The sequence below is a fragment of the Ambystoma mexicanum genome, chromosome 8 (assembly GCF_040938575.1).
Source record: "Ambystoma mexicanum isolate Mex_15411 chromosome 8, UKY_AmexF1_1, whole genome shotgun sequence".
Classification (NCBI taxonomy): Eukaryota; Metazoa; Chordata; class Amphibia; order Caudata; family Ambystomatidae; genus Ambystoma; species Ambystoma mexicanum.
The window spans coordinates 421,370,462-421,396,044 of NC_090929.1; the positions used below are offsets into that span (position 1 = coordinate 421,370,462).

Below are 25,583 nucleotides of genomic sequence, written 5' to 3' on the forward strand. Positions count from 1 at the left end.
TTTGACTCATCTAGACAACACCTGTCTGCTACTGCACCGGCTGGGCTTCTACCTGAACTTAAAGAAGTCTCACATGACACCGATCCAAAGGCTCCAGTTCATCGGGGCAGTCCTAGATACCCAGGCAGGGACTTCCATCCATCCCAAAGAGAGAGCCAACAACATACAACAGATGGTCCAGTTGTTCCGGAACCACGCCACCTTACTGGCTGCTTCCTTTCTCCCCCTTTTGGGCCCCATGGCCTCCTGCATTTTCCTGGTGCCAGAGGCCCGACTGCGCAATGCGATCCCTTCAGCGGCTGCTATGAGAGCAGTGGTCTCAATATCTAGGAGCTCTCTCGGATCCTCTCAAGTTGTCCAGCCAGGTAGTTCGTGGACGTGGCTGGTGGGACACGCGCAAGAATCTTATGGCGGGGGAACCCTTCTGGCCTCCTTTGCCTCAGACCCGAGTGGTCATGGATGCGTCCCTGAAGGGTTGGGGCTTGCACGTGAGCGGTCTCAGTACTGCGTCGGAATTGCGAGCCATCAGGCTAGCCCTGAAGGCATTTGCCCCATCACTCAAGGGGAGGCATGTCCTCATTCTGACGGACAACATGGTGGCCATGCACTACTCGAACAAGCAAGGTGGAGTGCATTCCATTCCCCCTTTGCACATTGAATGGATGATGTATGATGACAGGGACCTCTGTGAGGAAGTTCTTTAGGTGTTGCTGGCTGCACGCAGACCGTCTACAAGATCTCTGTATGCGTGCAGGTGGAGAAGATTTGAGGGATGGTGCAGGGAGCGCGAGGTTGACCCCATCTCTTGCCCTACCACAACAGTGATGGAGTTCCTTCTGTCACTAGCCTCTTCAGGTTGCAACAGTCGCATTTGGCAGCCCTTTCTGTGTTTAAAAGGTCCCTGGATCAAGGTTCCTTTTTTACCATTCCGGCCCAATTCCTGAAAGGCCTTCTCAACAAATTCCTGCCAACTCCCTTAGTTCCGGATTGGAACCCTAACCTGGTTCTCACCTTTCTTATGGCAGCTCTGTTTGAGCCTATGCATTCTTGTTCGCTTGGGTTGTTGTCTCTTAAGACTGCCTTTTTGATTTCCATCACATCGACCAGGAGGGTTAGCGAACTGCAGGCCTTATGCTGCAAGCTCCCCTTTTTGTTTTTCTTCAAGGATAAGGTATCTTTTAAGGTCAGACCTGGGTTCCTTCTGAAGGTTGTTTCGGAATTTCACGTTTCGCAGTCTATTGACTTGCCAGTGTGCTACACCCCTCCTCATCCTTCTAAGGATGAAGAGCAATTTCACGTCTCTGTCCTAAAAGAGCCCTCACCTTTTATGTTGCCTCCACAGCGGAGTTCAAGAAGATGGACCAGTTGTTCGTCGCCCACTTTCTTTCACGCAAAGGTCTTGCGATTACTAAACAGACCATCTTGAGCTGGATCATTTTGTGCATCTCTGGGTGCTATCAGTTGGCGGGAAAATGAGTCCTACTGGGTATCAGGACCCATTCCACCAGGGGAGTATCTACTCCCACTGCTCTTCAGAGGGAGGTCCCTGTTCAGGACATTTGCTATGCTGCCACGTGGTCCTCGTTACATACTTTCACGTAGCATTATGCTTTGGACGTTGCACATAGGGCTGATGCACGTTTTGGCAGAGCGGTTCTGCAGAACCTGCTGTGTAATCTTTTCTGCCCTCCTCCATTGGCTTACTGCTTGGGAACTCTATCAAGATGAGGAATCTGCATGAGAATAGCAATCCATTGATGGAGAAATTATCTTACTGTAATATTCTTTCTATGGATTCTTCTCCCGCTTATCCCTCATCACCCCTTCCATCCGTCCCCGCTCAGAAAGTGTTGTGGATTTTCACTTCTGATTGATTCCATGAAGTATGTTGGCGATGGCTTTGGGGTGCTCATCTCAGTTACTTAAATCAACAACAAAAGAGAGATGATTTTCTAATTGGAATGTTTTTAACCTGTTGGTTTCTATTCCATAGTTGCTAAATTTAAGGCTGGTTAGCCTCCTTCTGTTTTCCTATGCAGCGTTTGAGCTCGGGAAAAGTTGGGAGGAACTGACGCCTGCAGCGTATTGACGTGGTATATGTATATGATATGATATATGATGTGCCATTTATAATGCGCCTGTACACAAGTGTTTCTAGGCGCGAACTTGACGTCACTTCTGGAGCCGACGATCGACCACCCTGCAAGACGGATTGACGGCTGAGTTGGGGTTCACTATGCCCCCGGTGAAAAAGGTTCCGAGCAGCAGAGCTGGACGAGGATAGCTATCAAGATGAGGAATCTTCGGGAGAAGAATCCATAGAAAGAACATTACGGTAAGGTAATTTCTCAGTCTTTACTAGAGCACTAAACAATAAACAAGAAGGATTTAGACTCTTTGTTGTTTGTTGGTACACACCCAAATTTGTCAAATAACTTCAGCAAAATAATTAATAATAACTGCCGTATTCTTTGAAGGCGGGCAGTGTCCTCAATAGAGACTGGTTTTTGCTTTTAAAAAAAAGCAAAAACATTAGGGACAAAATTATGCGGAATGACATCAGTTTGAGCACAAAAAAACAACACACTCACTGAATCATCGGGTATGACGCCGATTACTGGACATGCGTCCGTGGCAAATATACTTGCTGTGGACAAACCAGAGGTAAATTTGGGTATTTCAAGTCCGTGGAAACAAACCCTGTTTACCAATTGTGACTCCACAATGGTAGCGATCTGGTGTCCGTGTAAAAAGCTATATGTAGGAAAGACAGAGAGAAAGGTTAAGACACGGCTAATGGAACATAAGAGCTGCATTAAAAACAAAATCACAACTCCCATGGTTACACATTTTATCGAATTCACGCATCGGGCTGAGGAGCTACGGTGGACTCTGTTATACAAAGTAAAAGCTGGGAATTATGTAAATGTGGATAAAAATAAGTTTTTCAAGAGAGAACAGGAAATAATTTACATCACACTGAGCACTGAGAAAGGTCTGAACTAACAGATTGAGTGCAATAGGCTTTGATGGAAGAAAAGTGTGGCAGTGATATTCAAGCTTGCCAGTCTAAGTGAGGGGAGGAATGTAAAGCCCTTTATCCTGGAGAAGTATAAAAAACAGCTTTCCATAAAAAATACTTTTTTCATAAAAAATATTGCTTCACATAAATATTTTCTATGCAAATATGGCCCTGTAAGGCTGGAGTAGGAGTAAATCGGAGAAGAGGACATAGTTTTGATGATTGGCACATACTGTGATAAGGAAATATTATCAAGATTCTGTGAGGAGTAGGCAAAGTAGCGTCATATTTTGAAGTAAAGCACCTTGGTGTTCCATGGGAGGTGATGGTGTGGAATACAGAAGGATTAGAACTCATTGGAACAATGCAGCTCGCGGGGAAGAAAGACCAGTTGCTTTGAGAAGACACACTGAGAAGTAAGCAAGTCCCTCGTATAAGGCCGGGAATCAGGGTGAGAGCTGAGCTAATATGGTTCATTTGGTAGAGTACGACAGGGCACACTAAAAGGACTCAATTGATTTTATTTTATACAGTGCGTCAGTTTGTGTCCTGTGCCGTACAGAGTCTATTGAAATAGCGAACCGCGAGTGGGTAGCGGTAGAGCATCAATCCGAGATATAGACAAAAAGTTGGAAGGTAAGTATGCTCGCCATGCAACAGAGTCGTTGAATAGGTGGTCTACTTAACGAGTGTGGCCGATAAGCTGGACTAAAAAGACGTTATTTATTTAGGCACAAGTTGCTCCTGAGAAAAAGAGCTTGATGAGAGAAAGCAAGCCGCGAGTAGAGATTTGATGCTCCAACTCGATACTTGGACTGGAAAACTGGTACCAATGTAGATAGGATACCCTATGTGTCTACGAGGACGGGGAATAGTACAGTTCATAACAAGCGTGTTTACATTTTACAATGTTTGGTACAAAATGTTAATTTGGAAGACTTGATGTAGCAAATAACGCTACGTGTGACAAGAAGCTATTGATGGACTTGATAGAGTGTTTTTTCTGTGAGTATACGTGTATTGTAATACCTTGCAGCCGTTGTTAGAGTAATATGAGCTTTATTTAAATTGTTAATCCAAATTTATTATGTAATTAAAAGTCCACGTTTGATTATCCTTACAGATGGTGATTGGAAAAAGTTCTAATAAATTTCAAAAATGCAATAGACCACACGAACATTACAGAAGGGACAGTTTTTTCGATTGATTTTGAACTGGTATATTGTAATTTTGAATAATAGAATTTGAACCAATGGAAACTTTTGGAGCTGCTAACAGTGTTTAGTTGAAGTCATAAGTCTTAGAATAATTAGTCAAATTGTGTCAGCGTTTCCCTGAAGAATTTCCGATAATTGGTTTTAATGTGAGTGTGCGGAATGAAACATGTAGGATCGGTGTGTTGAGAGTGTTGAAGACTGGTTCATATGAGTGGAAGAGGAAGTCAATTGGCCAGTAGGGCATGTGCAATACATTGCGAACACTGTTGATATAGCAGCTAAAACCAAGGATGATATTTACACTATGTGAGAAACCTGAGGGTATCCACACTCCTACTCCCCCTGTATCCTCTGCTCAGGTGGCCAGGAAAAGGCCATCACTTTTGGATCCCGACTCTGCGGGTCGAGAAGCGAGGGAGGGTCACCTGGGTGGAGGGTCCTTGGGGATTGGGGAAAGGGTACCCCCAGGAGTGACATGGTATCCCCTTTTCCCTGTAAGAATCAACCTACCCTCCTCCGGCCTTTATGGGCTATTATACAGCTGTTCCCCTCACCTTTCCTCATTTAACCTACTACAGTACTGTGACGAGGAAGAGGCGACTAGGAGTAGTGAACACTAGTAACCTATTTCACCACTCTAGTATTGCGACGAGGAAGATGCCTGCAGAGTATTGTGAAGGTCAGGCATGTCTCTCTAATTGTAGTGAGGCAATTCTAAATGAAGATTCCCACCTGAAACTTGTCAACCTCTGCATTGTCCACAAGGCTTTCTGGAGCCTGGGTCCTAAATACCTTCAGCTATCCTTCCGTAAATACCTCCCCTCTCGAGCTCTTCGCTTCTCTTCCTCAAACTCCCTCAGGGTCAGTCGTTTTTCTAATAAACGAGCTGGGGGTAGATCTCTGTCTTCGGCTGGGGCCTCCCTCTGGAACAGCCTCCCTGCCACTCTAAAACTTGAGGAAAACCATCTTGGGTTCCGGAAGCACCTCAAGACCTTCCTCTTTGCTTCTGCCTTCGCCCTCCCTCTCCCCTGCTGATCTCTTCTCTCTTAGCACCTTGCATCTGGTCACCCCTTCTCCTCTGGTCCCAGGTTCCTGCTCACCCTGCCACCCTACCGCACTGCCTCCGGGCCACACCTTGCACTGGGGTCTGTATCTGTACCCATACAGCCCCCCACTCTTCTCCCTCCTGCACTTATCAGACCCTCCTTGTCTGCTGCCTTAAACCCAGCACGTGCCACTTGGCTGCACTACTGCTTTTGCTGATTTTATTATTTATTTATTTTATTATTATTTATTATTATTCTCCTTTGCTCTGCACTTTCCACTTTCTCCCCGCCTTCCATGCACTTTTCCCCTCCCCCTCTCCTATGCACTTGCACATTCTCAATGTCACTGGGCCTAGTAAGATCGCTGGTTTTGTTCTCCCCTGTTCCCCTCCCTTGCCTTGTCGCGCTCTGAAACAACTGTGTATGAGCGTGATATAAATAAAATATCATATCATATAAGTGGTTGCAGGTGTATAGGAAGGGAGGAAACCAGCAACACAGAGACCAAAAGGGAGGCCAGTTTGTGACGAGGCAGCCATGGTGGGTCCTGCAGCACAGTCAGGATGCTGGCAGACTGCCCAAAGAATTTGTGGTGGCCAGGAGCAGACAGGCCAGGTGGAAACTGCAAGTTTGAGAGCCTCTGTGGTCGGAGAAACACAGCCAGATCGAACGAAGGAGAGGAAAAGAAGCAGCTGCCAGCGTCCATGGAAGCAGAGCAGAGCGGACGGTGAGAACCAAAAATCAACAGGAGAGCGAGCACAGCTTGCGAGCGAAGGAATGCCAGCGTGCGGAGCTGATACCAAGCAGCGCAGCTGCCCGAAGGGAATGTCAAGAACTGGTGAGTAAAGGAAGAAAGTCACTCGAACCGGGGAACTCCTGCGGTCTGTGGGGAAAGCAAGGCAAGCACTGAGCAAGTGAAACGGCATGAAATTAATTAAACAAACCAGAGGCTGCGGGTTGGGTGAAATTTAAACGGCAAAGCATATAGTAACACGTGTTGAATACCGCACTGAATTAAACCCTTTGTGAATACATTTATAACAAGCAACAAATGCATATGAAATGAAAACGTTGTTTTGTGAAAGCCAATAAAAGATTGTGAGAGAACATGACCTTGAGGTGGTAAAGGAGTGAAATAACCACTAAGCGAACTCTTGTAATTGAATACAGTGTGGCAAGGCCAAGGATTGGTCCAGGTTGTGATAGAGTGTGGCAAAGACAACAAGCTGACAAAGACAAGCCAAGTGAGTGGAAACATCCACACAGGAGCAAAAGCAGAACAACCTGTGTAGGGTTCCTGGTTGTGCGACCTGTAATGGGTGGACCGTGTGGTCTGACAACTGCGGCTAGATCAGGGAACCCTCAATTGTGGAAGTCAAAGACCTTGTTAAAGCAGACCTTGAAAGCGAAAGCTGAATGTACTGTTAAAGGCATACTCTAGTAAAAAATTTTATTTCAAAAATAGATAGCCCACATTAAAAAAAAAATACTAGCATCCTCCGTTTTAAAACTTCCTATGTAAAATTTTGAGATATTTAAGCTCAAAAGCAAGCACAAGGGCGCTGCCATTTTGTGAAATGGAGGCCCTCCTGTGCTGGCTTTTGCGGCACTAATGAAGGAAAAGCCAGCCAGCTGTAGTAAACAGTCTACCGCTGGGTGGCTTTCCCTTCATTAGTGCCGGGACTCGGAGGACGCGGACCGGAGACCAGAGCAGGAAAGCTGCAGCTGAATCTCGGTAAGTGCTATTTATTTATTTTTACAAAAAATAAGCACTAGCTGCGGTTTTTTTTCTAAGTTTTCCGGGCTGGAGGAGCCCGGAAAACTTATAAATAAAACTGCAGCTTTAAAAACGTATTTATGTTTGCGGTCGCTTTTGAAGCGACCGCAAACATAAATACAACGTTATTGTGTTGGAAAACGCTGCGGTTTTAAAACTGCAGCGTTTTCCAACACAACCGTGTTGTGTCTGCCTGAATCTGCTTTACCATTTGGGGCTCTCGGGCTCCCCAGAGCCCGAGAGCCCCAAATGGTAAAGCAGATTCAGGCAGACACAACGCGGCGTTGCGGAAAACAACCGCGTTGTCTGCCTGAATCTGCTTTTCCATTTGGGGCTCTCGGGCTCCCCACGGGGAGCCCGAGAGCCCCAAATGGAAAAGCAGATTCAGGCAGACAACGTAGCATTTCCCATTTGGGGCTCTCGGGCTCCCCACGGGGAGCCCGAGAGCCCCAAATGGGAAATCAGCTGCAGGTAGAAACACTACGCGGCATGTAAACACAACCGCGTGTGTTTCTGCCTGCTGTGGCTTTCACTTTGGGTCTCCGGTGCTCCCCAAAGTGATAGCCACAGCAGGCAGAAACACACGCGGTTGTGTTGGAAAACGCTGCGGTTTTTCTTTCCAAGTTTCTCAGGCTCCTCCGAGCCGGAGGAGCCTGAGAAACTTGGAACGAAAAACTGCAGCGTTTTCCAACACAATAACGTTGTATTTATGCCCGGAAAACTTAGAAAAAAAAACGCAGCTAGTGCTTATTTTTTGTAAAAAAAATAAATAGCACTTACCGAGATTCAGCTGCAGCTTTCCTGCTCTGGTCTCCGGTCCGCGTCCTCCGAGTCCCGGCACTAATGAAGGGAAAGCCACCCAGCGGTAGACTGTTTACTACAGCTGGCTGGCTTTTCCTTCATTAGTGCCGCAAAAGCAAAAGCCAGCACAGGAGGGCCTCCATTTCACAAAATGGCGGCGCCCCTGTGCTTGCTTTTTCGAAGCTTGAATAGCTCAAAATTTTACATAGGAAGTTTTAAAACGGAGGATGCTAGTATTTTTTTTTAATGTGGCCTATCTATTTTTGAAATAAAATTTTTTACTAGAGTATGCCTTTAAGCTTATCCAGAAGGGAAGTTAAGCTAATTGTGCATTTATTTTGAACATTGAGAGATGGTGCCAAGCAGAGGTTGGCAAGTTAAAGTCTTGGGGAAGGGAATCCTGAGACTTGATTAACCTTAATGTTGTCTCGAGGATGGAATCCTCAAGACCGTTTTCTGTGGAACTGTGTTGTGTTGAACTTAGGGAAGGGAACCCCAAGGATTTGTGGAACTGTTGTGAACTTAAGAACAGTAATCCAGAGACCTTTTTTGTCGAACATTCTTGTCAGCTCATTAGGCTGCTGCTACAGCCCCCTTGGATAAAAGCCTATGTCTTAAACGTCTCCTGTTGTAGGACAAAAAGCAATGGCATGGGAGTGCTGCAACTTCAGAGTACTAGCATCTTCGTTGAGACAGCTTCTGGGGGGCATTTATTTTGTTGTCTTTGTATTCAGAAAGGCCTGGTTGGGGGAATCTTCTCTCCAACACAATAATACATTTATAGTCTGGGGTAATTATTTGTCATTTGATGGTAAAACCCTTTCCCTGATCAACTAAAAAAGCGCTTCAGAAATGCAAGACTGGAGTTGTGACAGTGAAATCATCTGCTTTAACAAAAGCTAATTGGCAACCATCTCACGCCAAAGCCTACACAACTATGCAAGTGATGAGATTAAAATATCTGACAAACAACCAGAAGAAGAGGCAGTTCTGTTTGAAAATCAAAACATCTTTTGCAGCTCATAAGTTTGACAAAAAAAGGCTGTTTCACTATCTCACTGGGAAGCTAGCTCTTTGCATCAAACATTCCCTCTGAGCAGCAAAGTTACATCTGTTTAGCATTAATGGACTTTGAAATCTCAGGGATCCTGACTTATTAGAGTGGGCTTCTCCTAGTTCTGCCTCCATTCTCTCTTTCTTTTTTATCCTCCACATTTTCCATGAATCTTTCTGGAACTCTTACAAAAGATTTTCAAGTTATGTTATTCCAGCTCTGTGATTAAACTGGTCCCAAAACATGAAAATGGGACGGTGTTTTTTATTCCTGTTATTTTGATGTTCCCAAGAAGAAAATGGAGCTAAGAACCATGCTGGACCTTTCGGGTCTCTATCAATTTTGATATCTGGAGAAATTTCAGTTTGTTTCTCAGATGCTAGATGAATTTCAATTCGATGACTGGATGTAATCTGTGGATCTTCAGGGTCATACTTTCCGCTTCCTTTTCGGGAGCAGCACAGGAAGTGTGTGAAGAGTAACAATATACAGCATGCATTACTAATTCGAATGTCTGGCTTTTGTTATGATTGCAAGTCTTTGCTTCTCTAGAATTGTTCTGCATTAACCTCTCATCTACACCCATGTTTGTGTATATTTGATTAGTGTGTGCATCATCTCATATTCAGACTTTGGAATTTCTCTCTTGCAATTTGTGTGAAACACTTGAAAACATGATTCTTTTAATTGAAGGGATTAAAGACTGTAGAGTAGAAAAGGCTTTTAATCCCCAGGACAGAATTCAATTGATATGGAAACTTTCATTTTCCAAACCATTCCTCCACCCCAGCATGCAATCATAGGTCTTCTTGCCATATTGAACATGAATATAATGCTGTGGTAGCTCTCTCTCATTTTGGATTCAACAATGATTCAAATAACTCCTTGTGTGACTTAGTTAATATTTTTTCAAAGAGCTCAATCTTGCTTTTCCTAATGTCGGAAAGGACTTTACTGAGTGAGGGCCCAATGATGGGATCATAGAACCTGCTGCCTCTGGCCTCTGATGACAATTCTTATTTTTCAAACCTTCTAGAAGACATCATTTATTCCGCTTCGAGGCACAATTTCAATACATTACTTCATCTTTGCCTTTTTGTTGGTGATCTACCCTTCAATGGAACTTGAATTCAGTCATTATAGCGCTAATCTACATGATGTTACGACCATCAGCCAAAAGTCCAAGTCCAAATTGGACTTTTTTCCTTCGAAAACGGTTTTCCAAGTGGCTATCACAAGAAAATGGTTTTCCAAGTGGCTATCACTTCTTCCAGAAGGAATCCTGAGCTAAAGACTCTTTTGTTTCTAAAGAACCGTACACTACGTTTAATAAGGATTCAGTAGTTCTTATGAGATAGCTTGCTTTGAGTACTACATTTTTTAATAATACATTCACCTTCCCGGTTTCATGAAAACCACTGGCTTACCTCAGTTAATACGTAAAGAATGTAAGGGTACCTGTAAACACCACAGGTCCTCCAGGTAATTATACATGTAATAACAAGCACTGGACCTAGGCACAAACCAAGCTAACGAGCTCACTTGTATACACAAAGTTTTTTTTATATGATTGTATTGCAACCATTTTTGTAATGATTTCACAAAGCAATTTTGAGACTGTTAATTCACAGAATACTCAATCTACTCCTCTAACACATCTTATCACTTAACTGTTCATACACATTCTCATTCTACACATTCAATGATCACTCACCATACAAAACCGCAGGTACTTACACCTGCACATAAAAATAATCCCTCAATGCACAGTATTTGTTACACCTCAAACAGTATTTAGTGTGTTCTTCCTAGAATAGCGACAATGCATATTCGCAATGGATCTTGCGAATATGCATTGTCGCTATTCTAGGAAGAACACACTAAATACTGTTTGAGGTTTAACAAATACTGTACATTGAGGGGATTGTTTTTATGTGCAGGTGTAAGTACCTGCGATTTTGTATAGTGAGTGATTATTGAATGTGTAGAATGAGAATGTGTATGGATGGTGAGATAAGTGATAAGATGTGTTAGATGTGCAGATTGAGCTATTCTGTGAATTACCAGTATCACAATTGCTTTGTGAAATCATTACAAAAATTGTTTCAGTACAATTATATAAAAAATAGTTGTGTATATACAAGTGATCTCTTTGGCCTTATTTGTGCCTAGGTCCAGTGCTGCTTCTTACATTTCCTCAGTTAATGAAATGTGAAATGCTCCACGAGTCTCTTGAATTTTTCATGTCACAAGAACTGAACCTTTTAGGTTTACCAGTGATCTTTTTGTGACGCCTTATGGGATAACTCCAGGCAAGAAAGCAGCAGCTAAATAAGCACTTGCTAGATGGATTGTATTTTGAGTTGTTCCTGTTCCTTATTCAATATATGCATATTGCATTGGAGCAAAGTAAGGGTTGTGGCTTTACAAGACATGCCAGTTTCTTGGAAATGTGTAGGACAGCCATGGGGACCAGCCCTCATCTTATTCTTAGTCCTTACTCTCCTTGCATCCCAAAGCACACCTCTCCGTCCCCTCTGAGCATATTCTGTGCTCTACACTTAGTAATATATGGTGGAAGGCATATTGAACTGGTGTGGAGATTGGTGCGCCACACATAGCTTGGGAGGGTGTGGCACGTGGAGGGGCACAGTGGGCCCTGATTAGCACTATTGGACAGTGTTATGCACGTGTACCTTTTTTGATACTGCCTACAAGGCAGACTTTCCCAGCCAGTTGGGGAGGGGGCTGGGGGTTGACTTAGTGTAACAGAATCACAAAGAGGGTCTTTGTTCTTTTATTAATGCCAGTCTACAACTGATATTTCTGTAAAGTACTTAAGAGGTATGGCTGGATGTGAATGAATGTTGAGAGAGAAAGTTAAATACATGCAGACAGGTGCAAACAAAGACATGATTGTTTATGCTCTCACCTCCAGTTCTGGCCGCCGCATAAACTGATCCGCTGGCAACTTATAAACCCCAGAGATCTTGTAGTTCTTCTGGGACAGAGAGTAACAGTCGTAAATGGCATCTGTAAAGAGAAGGGATTGCCTTATATGTAGTAACATCTGATTCACACTCTAAAATAGGTGAAATCATGTTCCATCTACAGTCCACCAGTTCCCTCTGCGCCCCACATGGTCCCTTTGAGCATGCACGCACACATACTTCTTTCTAGCCTTTACACTCACCAAGCTCTTTCTACCGACTTGCTGTAGACACCACTAGCCTGTCGGACCCTCGCATGCAAAAGCATGCATTCAGCACTAACTCGGTACTCCTGTCTCTTGTAAATGAATCCAGACTCTTATATCCAGACGTGGCGTCCTTACTTTTCATGGGCTGCATACAATTAATAAACCTTTAGGTGTATTCTAGGTCTGACACTGGGGCAACAGCCAGGTGCCCTTTAGGCTTACCACAGGAACACACAACGGGGCCCTCTGGCCCTAACATTGAGGTGCTTGTTACTAAATCCATCAAAAAGTGATGCTGCCAAAACGCCACATACGATTTGGAACCAGTACCTATTTTTTTAAGTTGGAGTGCAATTGTTATTTACAGAATTAACAGGTAATTGCCTTTCCGAGTGTTTTTTTTTTGTGGTGAACAAAACGTATATGTAACTCTAAACCAATACATTTTTCTAACCCATACTTCTTTGCACTTAATAATTCATGCAAATTAAAAGATGTGTTTTAACCATGAACCTTTTCTCGCTTCGGCCTGCATTGAATGCCCTGATTCCCAGTGAAAATTAGGACATATATATCCCCTTTGGCAACATCACACCATTTTTTGGAATACATATATCTCCTAAGGGACGAGGGGGAGTTATCAAAGGTTAAAGTCCCTCTTTGGAGAAGGCATTACTAATATTTATTTATTTAGTATAAATAAGCCAACAAGGCTTTATATATGTTTAAGAGGAAAAGTAAAAGTTGTAAAATACACAATTAAAACAATAAGCATAAATCACCATGATCAATAAGTAACCATCTTTAAAACCGTTTTAACATGATGCCACATTTTTGTCATATGATAAAGCAAATTAAAATGATTGGCAGCATAAAAACTCCTCCCAGATCTTTTCAGTGCAACCCGTCCCCGCCAAACCAATCCCAGCTGGCCATCCTTCTACTGATCAAATCTAAGCTTTCACAATGAAGCAGCAGTTGTTTGGTAGTCTCATGGGACCAATTGCCACAAAGTCATCACCATCTCCGGATTACTGTCCAGCCCCATCCTCGTACCTGCTGCCTCAAGTATCGGAACAGTTGGACTTTCCTTGCCACCGCACTCTCCCTCTTTACCACCTCACTCTTTCTCTGCACCATCGCAATTTTATTTGCACCCTCAGTCTCGATCTCTTCCACCCTCAGCAGGGATACATTCAAGAGTATCAGTGGCAGACACCCACTTCACGTTTTCTCTTGCTCTCACCTTCATCTGCTTCCATTATTGTCTCTCATCCTTCCTCTCTGACTTCTCACTTCTACGCTCTTACTTCTCCTCTTACTCACCCTTACTGGCACCGACTTTCACTGGCATCCTCCCTTGTTCTCATTGTCATGCACTCACTGTTCTCATCTCATCGCTCACCTGAACCCTTTTTCACATCTCTGTGCTCTTCCTTTTGGTACTTGAGGCCTATACTTGCAAACTACAGCCAACAACAGTTAACGCCCAAACGATTGGCTTTGCCAATGCACGTTTTGTGTTGGAAGTATTTGCCTGTTTTTAGGGAGTAACATTAGCTAGGTTGCCCATTATCTGAAGAGTTCAGCCTAACTATGGCGACCACTCTTGGTGTGCAGCAGGTTAACCAGGGGTAACCGCAAATGGCCTGCTAGCCTTAATCCAGACGGTTCTGGTATGTAGGATCTGCCGCCAAAATTATCTTTGTACTTCTTTGCCCCGCTACAATTGTAATGCTTACTGTCTGCATAATGCTTTGGGAGATCCTCATTACCATGCAGGTTCCATATGTGTCTGCAGGTAACCGAAAGCACAAACGCCACAAAGCTTCTAACACCAACAACCAGCACATGGTTTAAGATTCTCGCAAAACACCAAGGGTGTGCAATCCTCTTCCTAATCAATGACTCAAGAGTGAAATCACAAAACAACAAAGGGTGTTGGTGCGTCATGGAGTGGTCCTATTGGGTTTAAATTATTTAAATGCAGTTCCCTGGTCCAATCCTAATTAGCCACAAAGGTCATTCTAACTATATTCAATCATACAGAACAAAGGACACCTTGTCATCCCCTGGTCTTTCAAAAAACGGAGTAATATAATTGAAGAAACATTCAAATCACAGAAACAAGAGAATAAATGAATAACATTTACATGCTGTAATTGCAAAAAAAGGGGAATGAAGAGAAATTATATACAGTGAAGTCCAACATATAAGGGTGCATTCAAATAACATTAACATCAACAATTACAACTTCTTAGACATAAACATAAAATGCATACATTAAAGATCATCAATTCAAAGCCAAAATAAAGAAAAGATTGAGCATGGAGAAAGGCATATATCAATTTCACGCTCAGTTAATCCGTGCAACAGGAAACGAGGCTAATTCTTTTGTAAGTTTGCAACAGAAACCCAGAATTGTGATTGTTCTAATCTGGGGTTGGATCAGAGAGATTTAGAGATTGAGATTGGCAGTGTTTCCTTCAGAAATCCGCCCAAACTGGATTACTTCTATTGCGTCCAACCAGCATGCTGTAATGGGAAGGGTCAGCATGATTCAGAGCCATGCAGACCCTTTAGTTATTCCCTATTTTGGAGTCCCATATGATTCCATGGGGGTCACTTATTACCACATGCAGTAATGGTTGTGTGTAGAGGAAATTAGAACATTAGACTCACGGTCCTGCCAAGCGCGACAGACTCCCATAATTGCTCATCATTCTAGGGTGAGAGGAGCTTATCCTAGAAGGATATCATACGGCGCATCAGAACGGGCTCTCTTACATCATTACGAGCAGCACGAGATTCGACGGTGGGAGCCTTGCTGCCCGCTCATTTAGAAGCCGCGGAAGAGAAACAAGTAAGCGCCTCTCACCCTAGAATGATGAGCAATTATGGGAGTCTGTCGCGCTTGGCAGGACCGTGAGTCTAATGTTATCAGCTGTCAGGAGCATATACATCAAGCACCAATGTTGCGCGTAAACTGGGCTACTTCCGAATTTAATATCAGTAGAGGCTGCCATTCTATGTATTACGTGCTTGTTTGGCCAGAGCAGTTGGTTTCTAAGGTGCAATAAGTCGTCTGGGGCCACGGCTAGAATAAATATACAATATCTGACAAAAGGAAAAAGATAAATGTATACCTTGCACCATGATGTGCTTGTGTATACCCTTGGAACGCAGGTATATTTAACCCTTGTTAACCGTTGGTGCAAGTGCAAGTGTAATTTACACTGCAGAGGCATTATATTTGCACCATTGTAATATTTCTTTGTAGTATCACTCCGTGTGAAGCTGATGATAGAGAAAAGATTGGGAAGCAATCATGAAAATCCACACTGAGAGCAACTTACTGAATTACCCTTAGCCAGCATCCACAGGTAAACAATGTATGGCTGGGGGATGACACACCCGATATTAAGACACCTAAGCCCATAAAATATGACTTGAATATACCCTTTCTGTGTTTCCTATAGTGCCAAGGGACCTTCCACCATGCATATACCGGAATTAAGACCGGAGAATCACACCACTGAGGCAGCTTGATATGCAGCTGCTTTACCATCCTTTCCACCTGTGAATAACAGGTAAATTGAACTGTTGGGAATCAGTTAGGATTTCTGAAGAATCAATGTCATAAAAAACGGAATAGTACATGGCCTGCTTACATCTGGTAACCAAAGGCCCATACCAATCCCTCAGGTCCTTGATCGGACAACAAAACCTACGCCCACTCCCTCCAGTCTCCACCTTCCCTAGGGTGGGAGGAGGCTACCTGTTAAAATGCCCTCTGGGCCCCTTATAGTTAATTGCATATGTTGCATATTAAATAATTGATACCTTACCCCACTTACCCCAGAGAAGTCACCCTGGAATTTTCGATCTTCCCCTACAGAAGTTGCTGTGTCTTCTCTGACGGGTCAACAGATTTGTGTTCTTTGATGGAAGAAATCGGTCCTGATGAAGATGACTAACGATGATAAATGTCTTTGAAACTGGTCGACCACTACCTCGGAAGTCTCATAAATAAGGGAGACGCGTAGAAAAACCACTAAATATACAGACCACCTTAGAGCATTAGGAATCTCTTGGTACAGTCTCCTCTTTTTACCCGCGATACTACCTCCTACGAAATGAAAACAGGGGGTTTGTTAATAATCGAGATAGTATATTTTGTTCTTTGAATTAGACAACAACTGAGAACATTAATTATAGCGAGAGCTTTCTTTCGCTTGTGCACTAGATATGTTTTACAACTTTATACACCTATTGTATTTTACTTTCTGATGTTTGTTAATCTGCTTAGAATCACATGCTGTGCATAGGTCCGACATCCAGTGGTCACTGCGGAGTATTGCATTTTGTTTTTCGTAGTCGAAAAGGGGACGTCGACAAGGCGTGTCTGTAACACTATCCCTATAGTGACGTGCGTTGTACCCACAATCCCTCACGCGTCGAGGTCCCTCAGATTGTTTTTTTCCGCCCAGTTTCTGGTCGCCTTTCGCGGAGCTCCTAGAGAGACATTGCTATACTTGCCACGGACCTCGGTCCTTTTGTCATAACTTAATATACTGATAACGATCCCTCCCCCTCGACGTTAGCTGTGAAGCTGTTTCTCCGCCAAACTGATTTTCGACGGAGAGGAAGAGCGGAGGAGATCCTTCGGCGCTGCCGAACACGTGGCCTGGCCTCGACGGCCAACTTACAGTAGGGAGAGTGGGGGTTAAAACTTTGTCTCTTCTCTTTGAGAATGTCTTTCTTTCTCCCCTTTCTTTCCCTTGGGGTTGTTATCGCCAGCTATTATTGCCTCAGCTATGGAGAGGACACCATTTAAGTTTTGCCCACGCTGCAGGGGCAAATATACTTGGAAAGATAAGCACAAGCTCTGTAATCGTTGCTTACCCCTCGATCACATAGAGAACAGCTGCGCAGCCTGCAAGCTCTTAAAACCCAGGACTCTTAAAGAACGTAGGGTTAAGAGGTGGGCGGACTACGCGATGTCGAAGTCAGTTTCCTCACCCGCTGCCGCTGTTACTGAAAGTGACGAGGAGTGCGATAACTCAACATCCGTTACGGAAGTCATGAACCCCCAGAAGGAGCGCTCCCGCTCCTCGTCGTCCGTCCCCGGCCCCGACGGGCTCGGCTCACGCCCTGCTTATGGGGATGAACACCCCGGCGACAAGGACGCACACAAATCCCATAAGGCTAAACACACTACCCACGGCTCTTCTTCGTCGAGAACGAAGGATCCATCAGCGCCGAAGGGGACGCAGGGCACTCCGGCGTCTACCGCAGACCGTAAAGGTCACAAGCCCCACCCGCAAACGCAGCCGCGACCAGCGATTGGGCTTCCATCTAACACGGGCGCTACCCCAAAAACATCCGACGCAACGCTCCATAGAGCGACCGTCGAGGTACAACGCGCAACGCACACAACGTCGACACCAGAGACCTCGACGGACAAAATCGTGGTCGAGAGCCTAGCGAGAATTGTCGCCGAAGACAAACGTACGCGGACGACGAAACAAACGTCGAATACCGCATTGAAAAAACATAAAAGTAGCCAGGAACTGCCCCTTTCTCCAAAGGACGCTTCCGAACTACCTGAAGGCTTTTCAGAAGGAGACGGGAACCTCTCGTCGACGTTGTGGGAGCGTTCGAAACGATTCGAAGGCGAAAACACTAATTTCCCCCCTCTAGACTATTCAGGGGTACCCCATGAGACCCTTGAAAGACTCCATTCTTGCATGGAGAAAATGGAAAGGTTTCTAGGAAACCAAGACCCACCCACTCACAAAAGACAAAGAGAATGGCCACAGGATGACCCTAGAGTCAAGATTCCTAGGCTGGTTGACCTCACTGAGGAGGAGCAATACCTCCAAGAAGATGAGGAGTGTTTGGGTGGAGAAGAAGAGGTAGAACTTGAGGAAGAGGGGTTCGAAGAAGACCCTTACACCACTGCTACAGGGTTTGAAGAGGATACAGCTACCTCGCAGCCCTGGCATTCACCGTCAGTGCAGCCTTGGCAATCCCCATCAGTACATTCAGACCCTGATGCCTCTCTCCCTTCTCCTCTCAAGGATTCACATGGGAACTCCTCTCCCATAGATGACCAACCTTCCCTCAATGCACTATTGCGCAAGGCAGCAGCGCGTTTTGAGATTGATACAGGGGAAACTCTTCCAGACATTGACTTTGTAGAAAAAGTCATCAAAGAAAAAGCCCCTGTTAGCCAATCTATTCCACTCCTGGCTTCTATTAAAAGAAGAATTTCTCCTTCCCTTACTAACCCAGCTTTAGTACGAGGGGTCAACCCTAGAATAGAAAAGCTCTTCAGCCCTTCATCCTCTGACCCTTTATACATCAGAGGACACTCTATTCCAGACTCCCTTGTGGTTACCAACACAAGAAAAAGAGCAGGGGTGCCACTAACCACTAGTGAAGCACCTCCAGACAAAGAAGGCAAAAAACTCTACGCACTGGGGAAGAGAATCACGACCTCCGCCGCCTTCTCTACTAGAATTGCTAATAACAACTCACTTTTAGCTAGCTACGCAGATGCACAGTGGAACAAGCTGCGCAGCGAAGCAGAGGAAGCACCTGAACCTCTGCGTTCTCGCCTGCTAGCTATAATATCAGAGGGCACACTGGTAAACCAGGGCATCGTTAAGAACTCCCTAGATGCCGCTGAGACGGCTGGCCGCTCCCTATTGCAGGGAATACTTCTCAAGCGCCACGTTTGGCTACGCAATTCAGGTTTTAAGCCCGAAACCCAAGCCTCCCTCATAAATAAACCCATTCAACAGACGCATCTGTTTGGGAAAGCAGTAGATGAGGCCCTAGAACATGCTAAAAAAGGATTTGATACCATCAAGACTCTTGATCAAATTTCTAGGCCCCCTAACAGGCGAGGCTATGGTAATAAACGCTCCTTTCGTGGCCAAAGACAGCAGCAGAACCAACAACAACAATATTACTCTGGCTCCAACTGGACCACTAACCAGGGTAACACCCAGTTCAGTCAAAGAGGCCAACGCCGTGGCAAAGGAAGAGGTCGTGGCTCCAGCCCCAGAGGTTCCACGCCCAATACCAGCAAATGACCCGAAAATTCGGGTCCCCTCCCATGCATCACCGGTCGGGGGCCGGCTAACATCGTTCCTTTCAGCATGGGAGGGAATCACGTCAGACCGTTGGGTATTATCCACCATAGCCCACGGATACTGCATCGAGTTCAACGGTTCCCCGAAGTACAAACCCCCACGGAACCGACGCATGACACCGCAACACCTCTCCATTCTTCTTCAAGAGGTGGAAGAACTACTGAAGAAAGAAGCTATAGAGCCCGTCCCCCTATCACAGGTAACAGAAGGTATTTATTCAGTGTACTTCCTTGTACCCAAAAAGGATTTAACCATGCGCCCTGTATTAGATCTGCGCCCAGCGAACATATTTGTCAAACCCCAAAAGTTTCGTATGGTGACCTTACAGGAGGTAATCCCACTGTTATCACAAGGGGATTACATGACAACACTGGACATGAAAGATGCATACTTTCATATTTTAATGTTGACATCGCACAGAAAATACCTCAGGTTCAAAATAGAGGACAAACACTACCAGTTCAGAGTACTACCCTTCGGGATAGCATCTGCACCAAGGGTATTCACGAAAGTACTGGCAGTGGCAGCGGCCCACCTGCGCAGATTATCCATCCCGGTATACCCTTACCTCGACGACTGGCTCATAACAGGGGATTCTTACGAAACATGCTTCTCCAATACCCAAAAGACCGTAGACCTTTTGTCCCAACTGGGCTTCTCCATCAACGAAAAGAAGTCCAGCTTAGACCCCAGCCAAACCAAACAATTCTTAGGGGCTCTAATTCGAACAAAGGACGGCCTCGTATTCCCCTCCAACGAGAGGGTCCAAAACATGCTGTTTCAAATTCCCCATTATGTAGCAGGCCGAGAGGTGACGGTACGCAAAGCAATGCGCTTGCTAGGGATGATGGCGTCATGTATTTATTTGGTACCTCACGCGCGCCTGCGCATGCGCCCAATGCAAGAGTGGCTCTACAGCCAGTGGTGTCAGGCCAGCGGACAATGGGACGATCTAGTGGTGGTCTCGCAGGCCTTGGTTCTCTCGCTACGGTGGTGGACAAAAGAAAACCTGTTATTAGGGAAAACTTTTTCCACACCCGCAGTGGAAGCCACTCTAACCACAGACGCATCCCTTACAGGATGGGGGGCTCACCTATCCCATCAGACGACCCACGGAGTTTGGACTCCGAGCTTAGCATCCAAGCATATAAACCTGCTGGAACTACTAGCGGTGTTCAAAGCACTGAAAGCCTTTCAGAAACAGCTACAAGAAAAGACAGTGATGGTCCTCACAGACAGCACCACAGCCATGTACTACCTCAACAAGCAAGGAGGCACTCACTCTCCAGGACTGTCCAAACTGTCCCAGAATATATGGAAGTGGGCTCTCAGACACAACATGTTCCTACTGTCACAACATGTACCAGGGGAACTCATTCAACATGTTCCTACTGTCACAACATGTACCAGGGGAACTCAATCTTCTAGCAGACAAACTCAGCAGAGACTTCTCCCTGCCCGGAGAGTACGAATGGCAATTACACAAAGACATCGTCTTAGACGTCTTCACTCAATGGGGATTCCCAAAAATAGACCTGTTCGCAACTCTGGAAAACTCACAATGCCAAAGTTACGCCTCCAGGTACCCCCAGAACCAGTCCAAGGGGAACGGTCTGTCGATTCTATGGTCAGGGAAATTTGTTTACGCCTTTCCCCCGACTCCCCTTCTCAACAAAGTGGTGCACAAGATGCATCAGGAGCAGGTTACAATGATACTAGTGGCCCCAATGTGGGCCCGGCAGCCATGGTTCGCTCACTTGATGGAGATGTCCCTATCTCCCCCAGTGAAACTTCCCTGCCCGTACAACATGCTGTCACAAGACAAGGGCAGAACACTGCATCCATGCCCTCAGACCATGAACTTAGCAGCCTGGCTCCTGAGATCATAGAATTTGGACATTTACAACTCCCACAGAGATGTATGGACATCCTCAGGGAAGCCAGAAAACCTAATACTCGACACTGCTATTCTAGCAAATGGAAAAGATTCGTTATCTGGTGTAGAGGTACTAGCATCAACCCAGTTGACTGCTCTCCTACTGACATTATTCTATACTTGACCCATTTACTGGATTCAGGTTTAGTGTTCAATTCCATTAAAGTCCACCTAGCGGCACTTTCTGCATACACCACTTCCCAACTTAAAGTGTTGTGGTGGAAAATACCAGTTATCAAAGCCTTCATGGAGGGGGTAAAGAGGATACACCCTCCGATAGCTAACCCAGCTCCCGGATGGGACTTAAATGTGGTACTTTCCAGACTCATGGGCCCTCCCTTCGAACCCATGCACAAGGCAACTCTTAAAGATATCACCCTTAAGACTGCTTTCCTAATAGCTATCACCTCCATTAGGAGAGTAAGTGAACTACAGGCTCTTTCTGTACTAGACCCCTTCGTAACAGTTCACAAAGATAAGGTGGTTCTACGCACACACCCAAGGTTTGCACCTAAATTCATCTCGAAATTTCATGTAAACCAAACTATAGAACTACCAACGTTCTTTCAAAACCCTTCCAGCTCGGGAGAAAAAAGTCTGCATACACTAGATGTACGCAGAGCTGTCATGTTCTACATGGAAAGAACCAGACCACTGAGAAAGACTAATCAGTTCTTTGTCTCGGTGGCAGCAGGAAGAGAAGGAGATGCGGTCTCAAAATCCACTACATCTAGATGGATTGTTCAATGCATCACTCTCTGTTACACTCTTGCTAAGAGAGAACTACCCTTCAAGCCAAGAGCACATTCCACTCGAGGCACGGGGGCTTCCATAGCATTCATTGCAAATGTTCCCCTTGAGTCCATCTGCAAAGCGGCAACATGGAGTTCTGTGCACACATTTACAAAACACTACTGTCTAGATGCACACTCTAGATCTGATTCCCAGGTTGGGCAGGCAGTATTAAGACATCTTTTTTCTACTGTTCCTTCTCATAACCCACCGCCAACTCCGGGTACTGCTTGCTAGTCTATGCACAGCATGTGATTCTAAGCAGATTAACAAACATCAGAAGACAATGCATTACTTACCGTAAAAGCATTTCTGATGGTTGTATCTGCTTAGATTCACATGCGCCCACCCTTCCTCCCCGCTCGGATGGAAGGAACATAGACATCCTTTTATATATATTTCTCTCTTTTCTGTACTCACTCACGGCTAAAAGGCTCCCTCAGGGCAGAAAAATACAAACAGAGGGACCTCGACGCGTGAGGGATTGTGGGTACAACGCACGTCACTATAGGGATAGTGTTACAGACACGCCTTGTTGACGTCCCCTTTTCGACTACGAAAAACAAAATGCAATACTCCGCAGTGACCACTGGATGTCGGACCTATGCACAGCATGTGAATCTAAGCAGATACAACCATTAGAAATGCTTTTACGGTAAGTAATGCATTGTCATACTCTCGAGTGATGCGAGCATACTTCACGGAGGGCAAATAAATTGTGACTTACACTCCTGTGTGAACTGCTTGATCAACTGAGACAGGCAGTATATGGAATAGTACTGCTTCTTAACGTTCTAAGTTTTAGCACATTAGAATATATCACCTGGCCTTGAATGGCATCCATTGTAGTAATAGGGTAAGTTTCCGTCTCGCCTATCCCTTTTAGATAGGCGACGCCAAAGCGCATCCTAGGGTCTCCTTACATCACCTAGGGAGCGGGTGTTCTTCGGTGCAGGGTAAGTGTTAGGGTGCACATTAGTATGGCAGAATAATAAGCCCCACATGTCCCTGTGGTTTGTTTGATACTGTTAAAAGCTAACATAGCGGATACCGCCCCAGTTTTCTGAGGTGTACTCCAAAGAATAGCTACCATCCCTGTGTTTGAACTACCAGGATATTTGCCAGAGCCAGTCATACACCAGATGTAGTGTGTTGGAGTTGGGAAGGCCGCAGTCTCTGTCCCCTCTTTGTGCGCCTGGCTACAATTGCAGAGTACCACTTTTGATCAGCCAGGTGCGGGAAGATCAAAAGTGGTGCTCTGCAATTGCAGCCAGGCACATGAACAAGGGAAAGGGGAGTTAGGGAGAGGGCGGAAGATGAATGAGTAAGTGAAAGAATTTTGACTATTAGAAAAGGTGGGGTGGAGTGTAGAGTGCGAGAGTAGTGGGAGGATAGTGTAGTAGAGACGATAAAGGTGAGAATAGTGGAGTTCAGGAAGGGGACAGTAGTAGAAAAGGTAGTGGAGAGTAGTAGAGAGAAAAGAAGAGTAGCAGTAGAAGGAAGATCAGAAAGCTGAGAGGAGAGTGGGAGGAGGAGAAGGAAGGAGAGCAGAAGAAAGGGGGAAAAGGGAAGAACACCACGGAAAAGATTATATGATGGTGTGAAAGGTAAATATTGTGTGAGACCTGGGTGCTTGGAGGGCACTGCTTCCTGGAACCATTCTTCTTGTGGAACCCTAGGTTAGGATCCACCTAGAAAATCCCTGAGGGAGTAAGACAGTTACGGCGGTTCCGTTGAGGCCCTCAATAGTAGCAAGCCAGGTTATGGATTTCTGGTGACCACTTTGAATTTTAGGTAAGTCTGGGCTAGGGTGGAGGGAGACCCTGGGAAGATGAGAGAGAGGGATGGCCCTTAGTTGGACCCTATTCAAATACTTCATTCAAATCCTTGAATACGCTTCCAACAGTTGGTGTGTTCTTGAGACCATCTGTGATAACATCAAGGCTTCCCACACCCATCAACAACATTTCTATTTTTTCAGAGGGCCTGGCCATATTGCACACAAGATTTTGTGGTTCAGTACTCCTATTCCAAGCCTGATTGCCAGCTTGTTCTTCTGCGCCGAGAGTTAAAGCCATACGGGGTGTGGATTTGAAGATGAGTGATTGCTCATCCCCACCAAGGTTGAGTTTGCAGCAGTTCAAATATTCTCTTTTCCTGACTTTGACTTTTTTCGTGTTAAGTTGGAAAAAGATATCGTGGAACTGTGATGCTAAGGAGAAAGTAGTTGCTAACCAACCACGTTTATTTTTTACAGTCCACACCAGGGGCCATGCAAAAGGGCTTTCAGATCTCTCGAAGACGGATGAAAAAAACGAGCCTGTGCCAGAATCCTTTGTTTCTTGGAGAGAGAGCCACATTAACAAATAGGATGCTTTCCCCAAGAGGATGTCATGGTCCTATGTTTAAATGTCCCACAACATCCCTCCATCACCTAGAATTCAAGCTGTTGTGTCAAGGCAGCTTCTTTTTCGTTTCAGAGACATGTCCCCTATCGATATGTTAGCTACCTGGTATCCACTTGACACTTTTTGCAAACAATATTTGCGTTAATGAGCCTATTCTCAATTTAGGTATGTAATGCTAAAGTATCTCTTTGGCTAGGCTTACTCTGGATATAGCAGCTGTTGCCTTCACTGCTTTTATACTTAGGAATCTTTCCATGAGTCGCCTCTTTCCGTCAAAAGAGCTGGCCACCATTCTATCTGTGTCATTTGTACATGCTTATGACATCTGCGCAGCCATACAAAATGACGTTTTGTATTTTAAGGAGTGTGTTTGTGAAAACAGGTTGTGGAGTTGTCCAGGAGGGTAGATGTTGCCTTATGGAATTGAGGTGCCCTGTAGGAGAGGTTAACCTTGGTCTGTGAGAAATTGCGAGATCCATTGGCGGTGAGGGGCGGGGGGGTGGGTCTCCTGCTTTGTAAGCTGGAGTGGAGTGGGGTGTTGTGTCGATCCGTTTCTGAGATGACCTTGAGAGAACTTACCCTGTGTCTTTGAGATGCTCTTTGAGTATGGGGGAGGAGAGGGAGATCATCCCCTAGGATGTGTTGGAGGTGGGGATCCCACTTTAGAAGATGGGTGAGGTGTTAAGAATTACTTGTCAGTATGTGGGTTCCCCAGAAGGGTTGTTTTGTTAAAGGGTGGAGTCAATACTTTGTGCCAGTTTCCACATGTATCCACATGGGTGTGTAGTTATAGATTAGAACAGAGATGCTTCAAGTAGTAATAGGTTCAGTTCCAAAATGGTGCTTTATTTTGATTGGAGGGTGGGTGAATCACCCTATGAGATGCCTTAGAGGTTGATTCTACTATATGTAATGCCACTGAGTTTGGGTGTATGCAAGATGACTTCGGATGGGTTTTTAACCCAGTGAATCACCCTATGAGATGCCTTAGAGGTTGATTCTACTATATGTAATGCCACTGAGTTTGGGTGTATGCAAGATGACTTCGGATGGGTTTTTAACCCGACAACCTTTGCTCGGTCTGTGAGATGCCCCAGCGAGTAGGGATTTAAAAAAGCAAACATAAAAAGAAGTTTTCTGTAAATGGTCAGATACATTGGTGAGAAAA

At 45.0% G+C, this 25,583-nt stretch overlaps 2 protein-coding genes across 5 annotated transcripts in view; one reads left to right on the forward strand and one right to left on the reverse strand.

Moving 5' to 3' along the window:
- The window catches only part of MTOR (mechanistic target of rapamycin kinase), a 2,476,747-nt gene that overhangs the window by 712,913 nt on the left and 1,738,251 nt on the right, over window positions 1-25,583 (forward strand). The gene's annotated exons all lie outside the window — the stretch shown is intronic.
- ANGPTL7 (angiopoietin like 7) overlaps window positions 1-25,583 on the reverse strand; it is a 77,794-nt gene that overhangs the window by 47,526 nt on the left and 4,685 nt on the right. Inside the window, exon 2 of the mRNA XM_069609932.1 lies at window positions 11,850-11,950. Coding sequence (XP_069466033.1) covers window positions 11,850-11,950 — 101 coding nt within the window. The remainder of the gene's footprint in view (window positions 1-11,849; window positions 11,951-25,583) is intronic.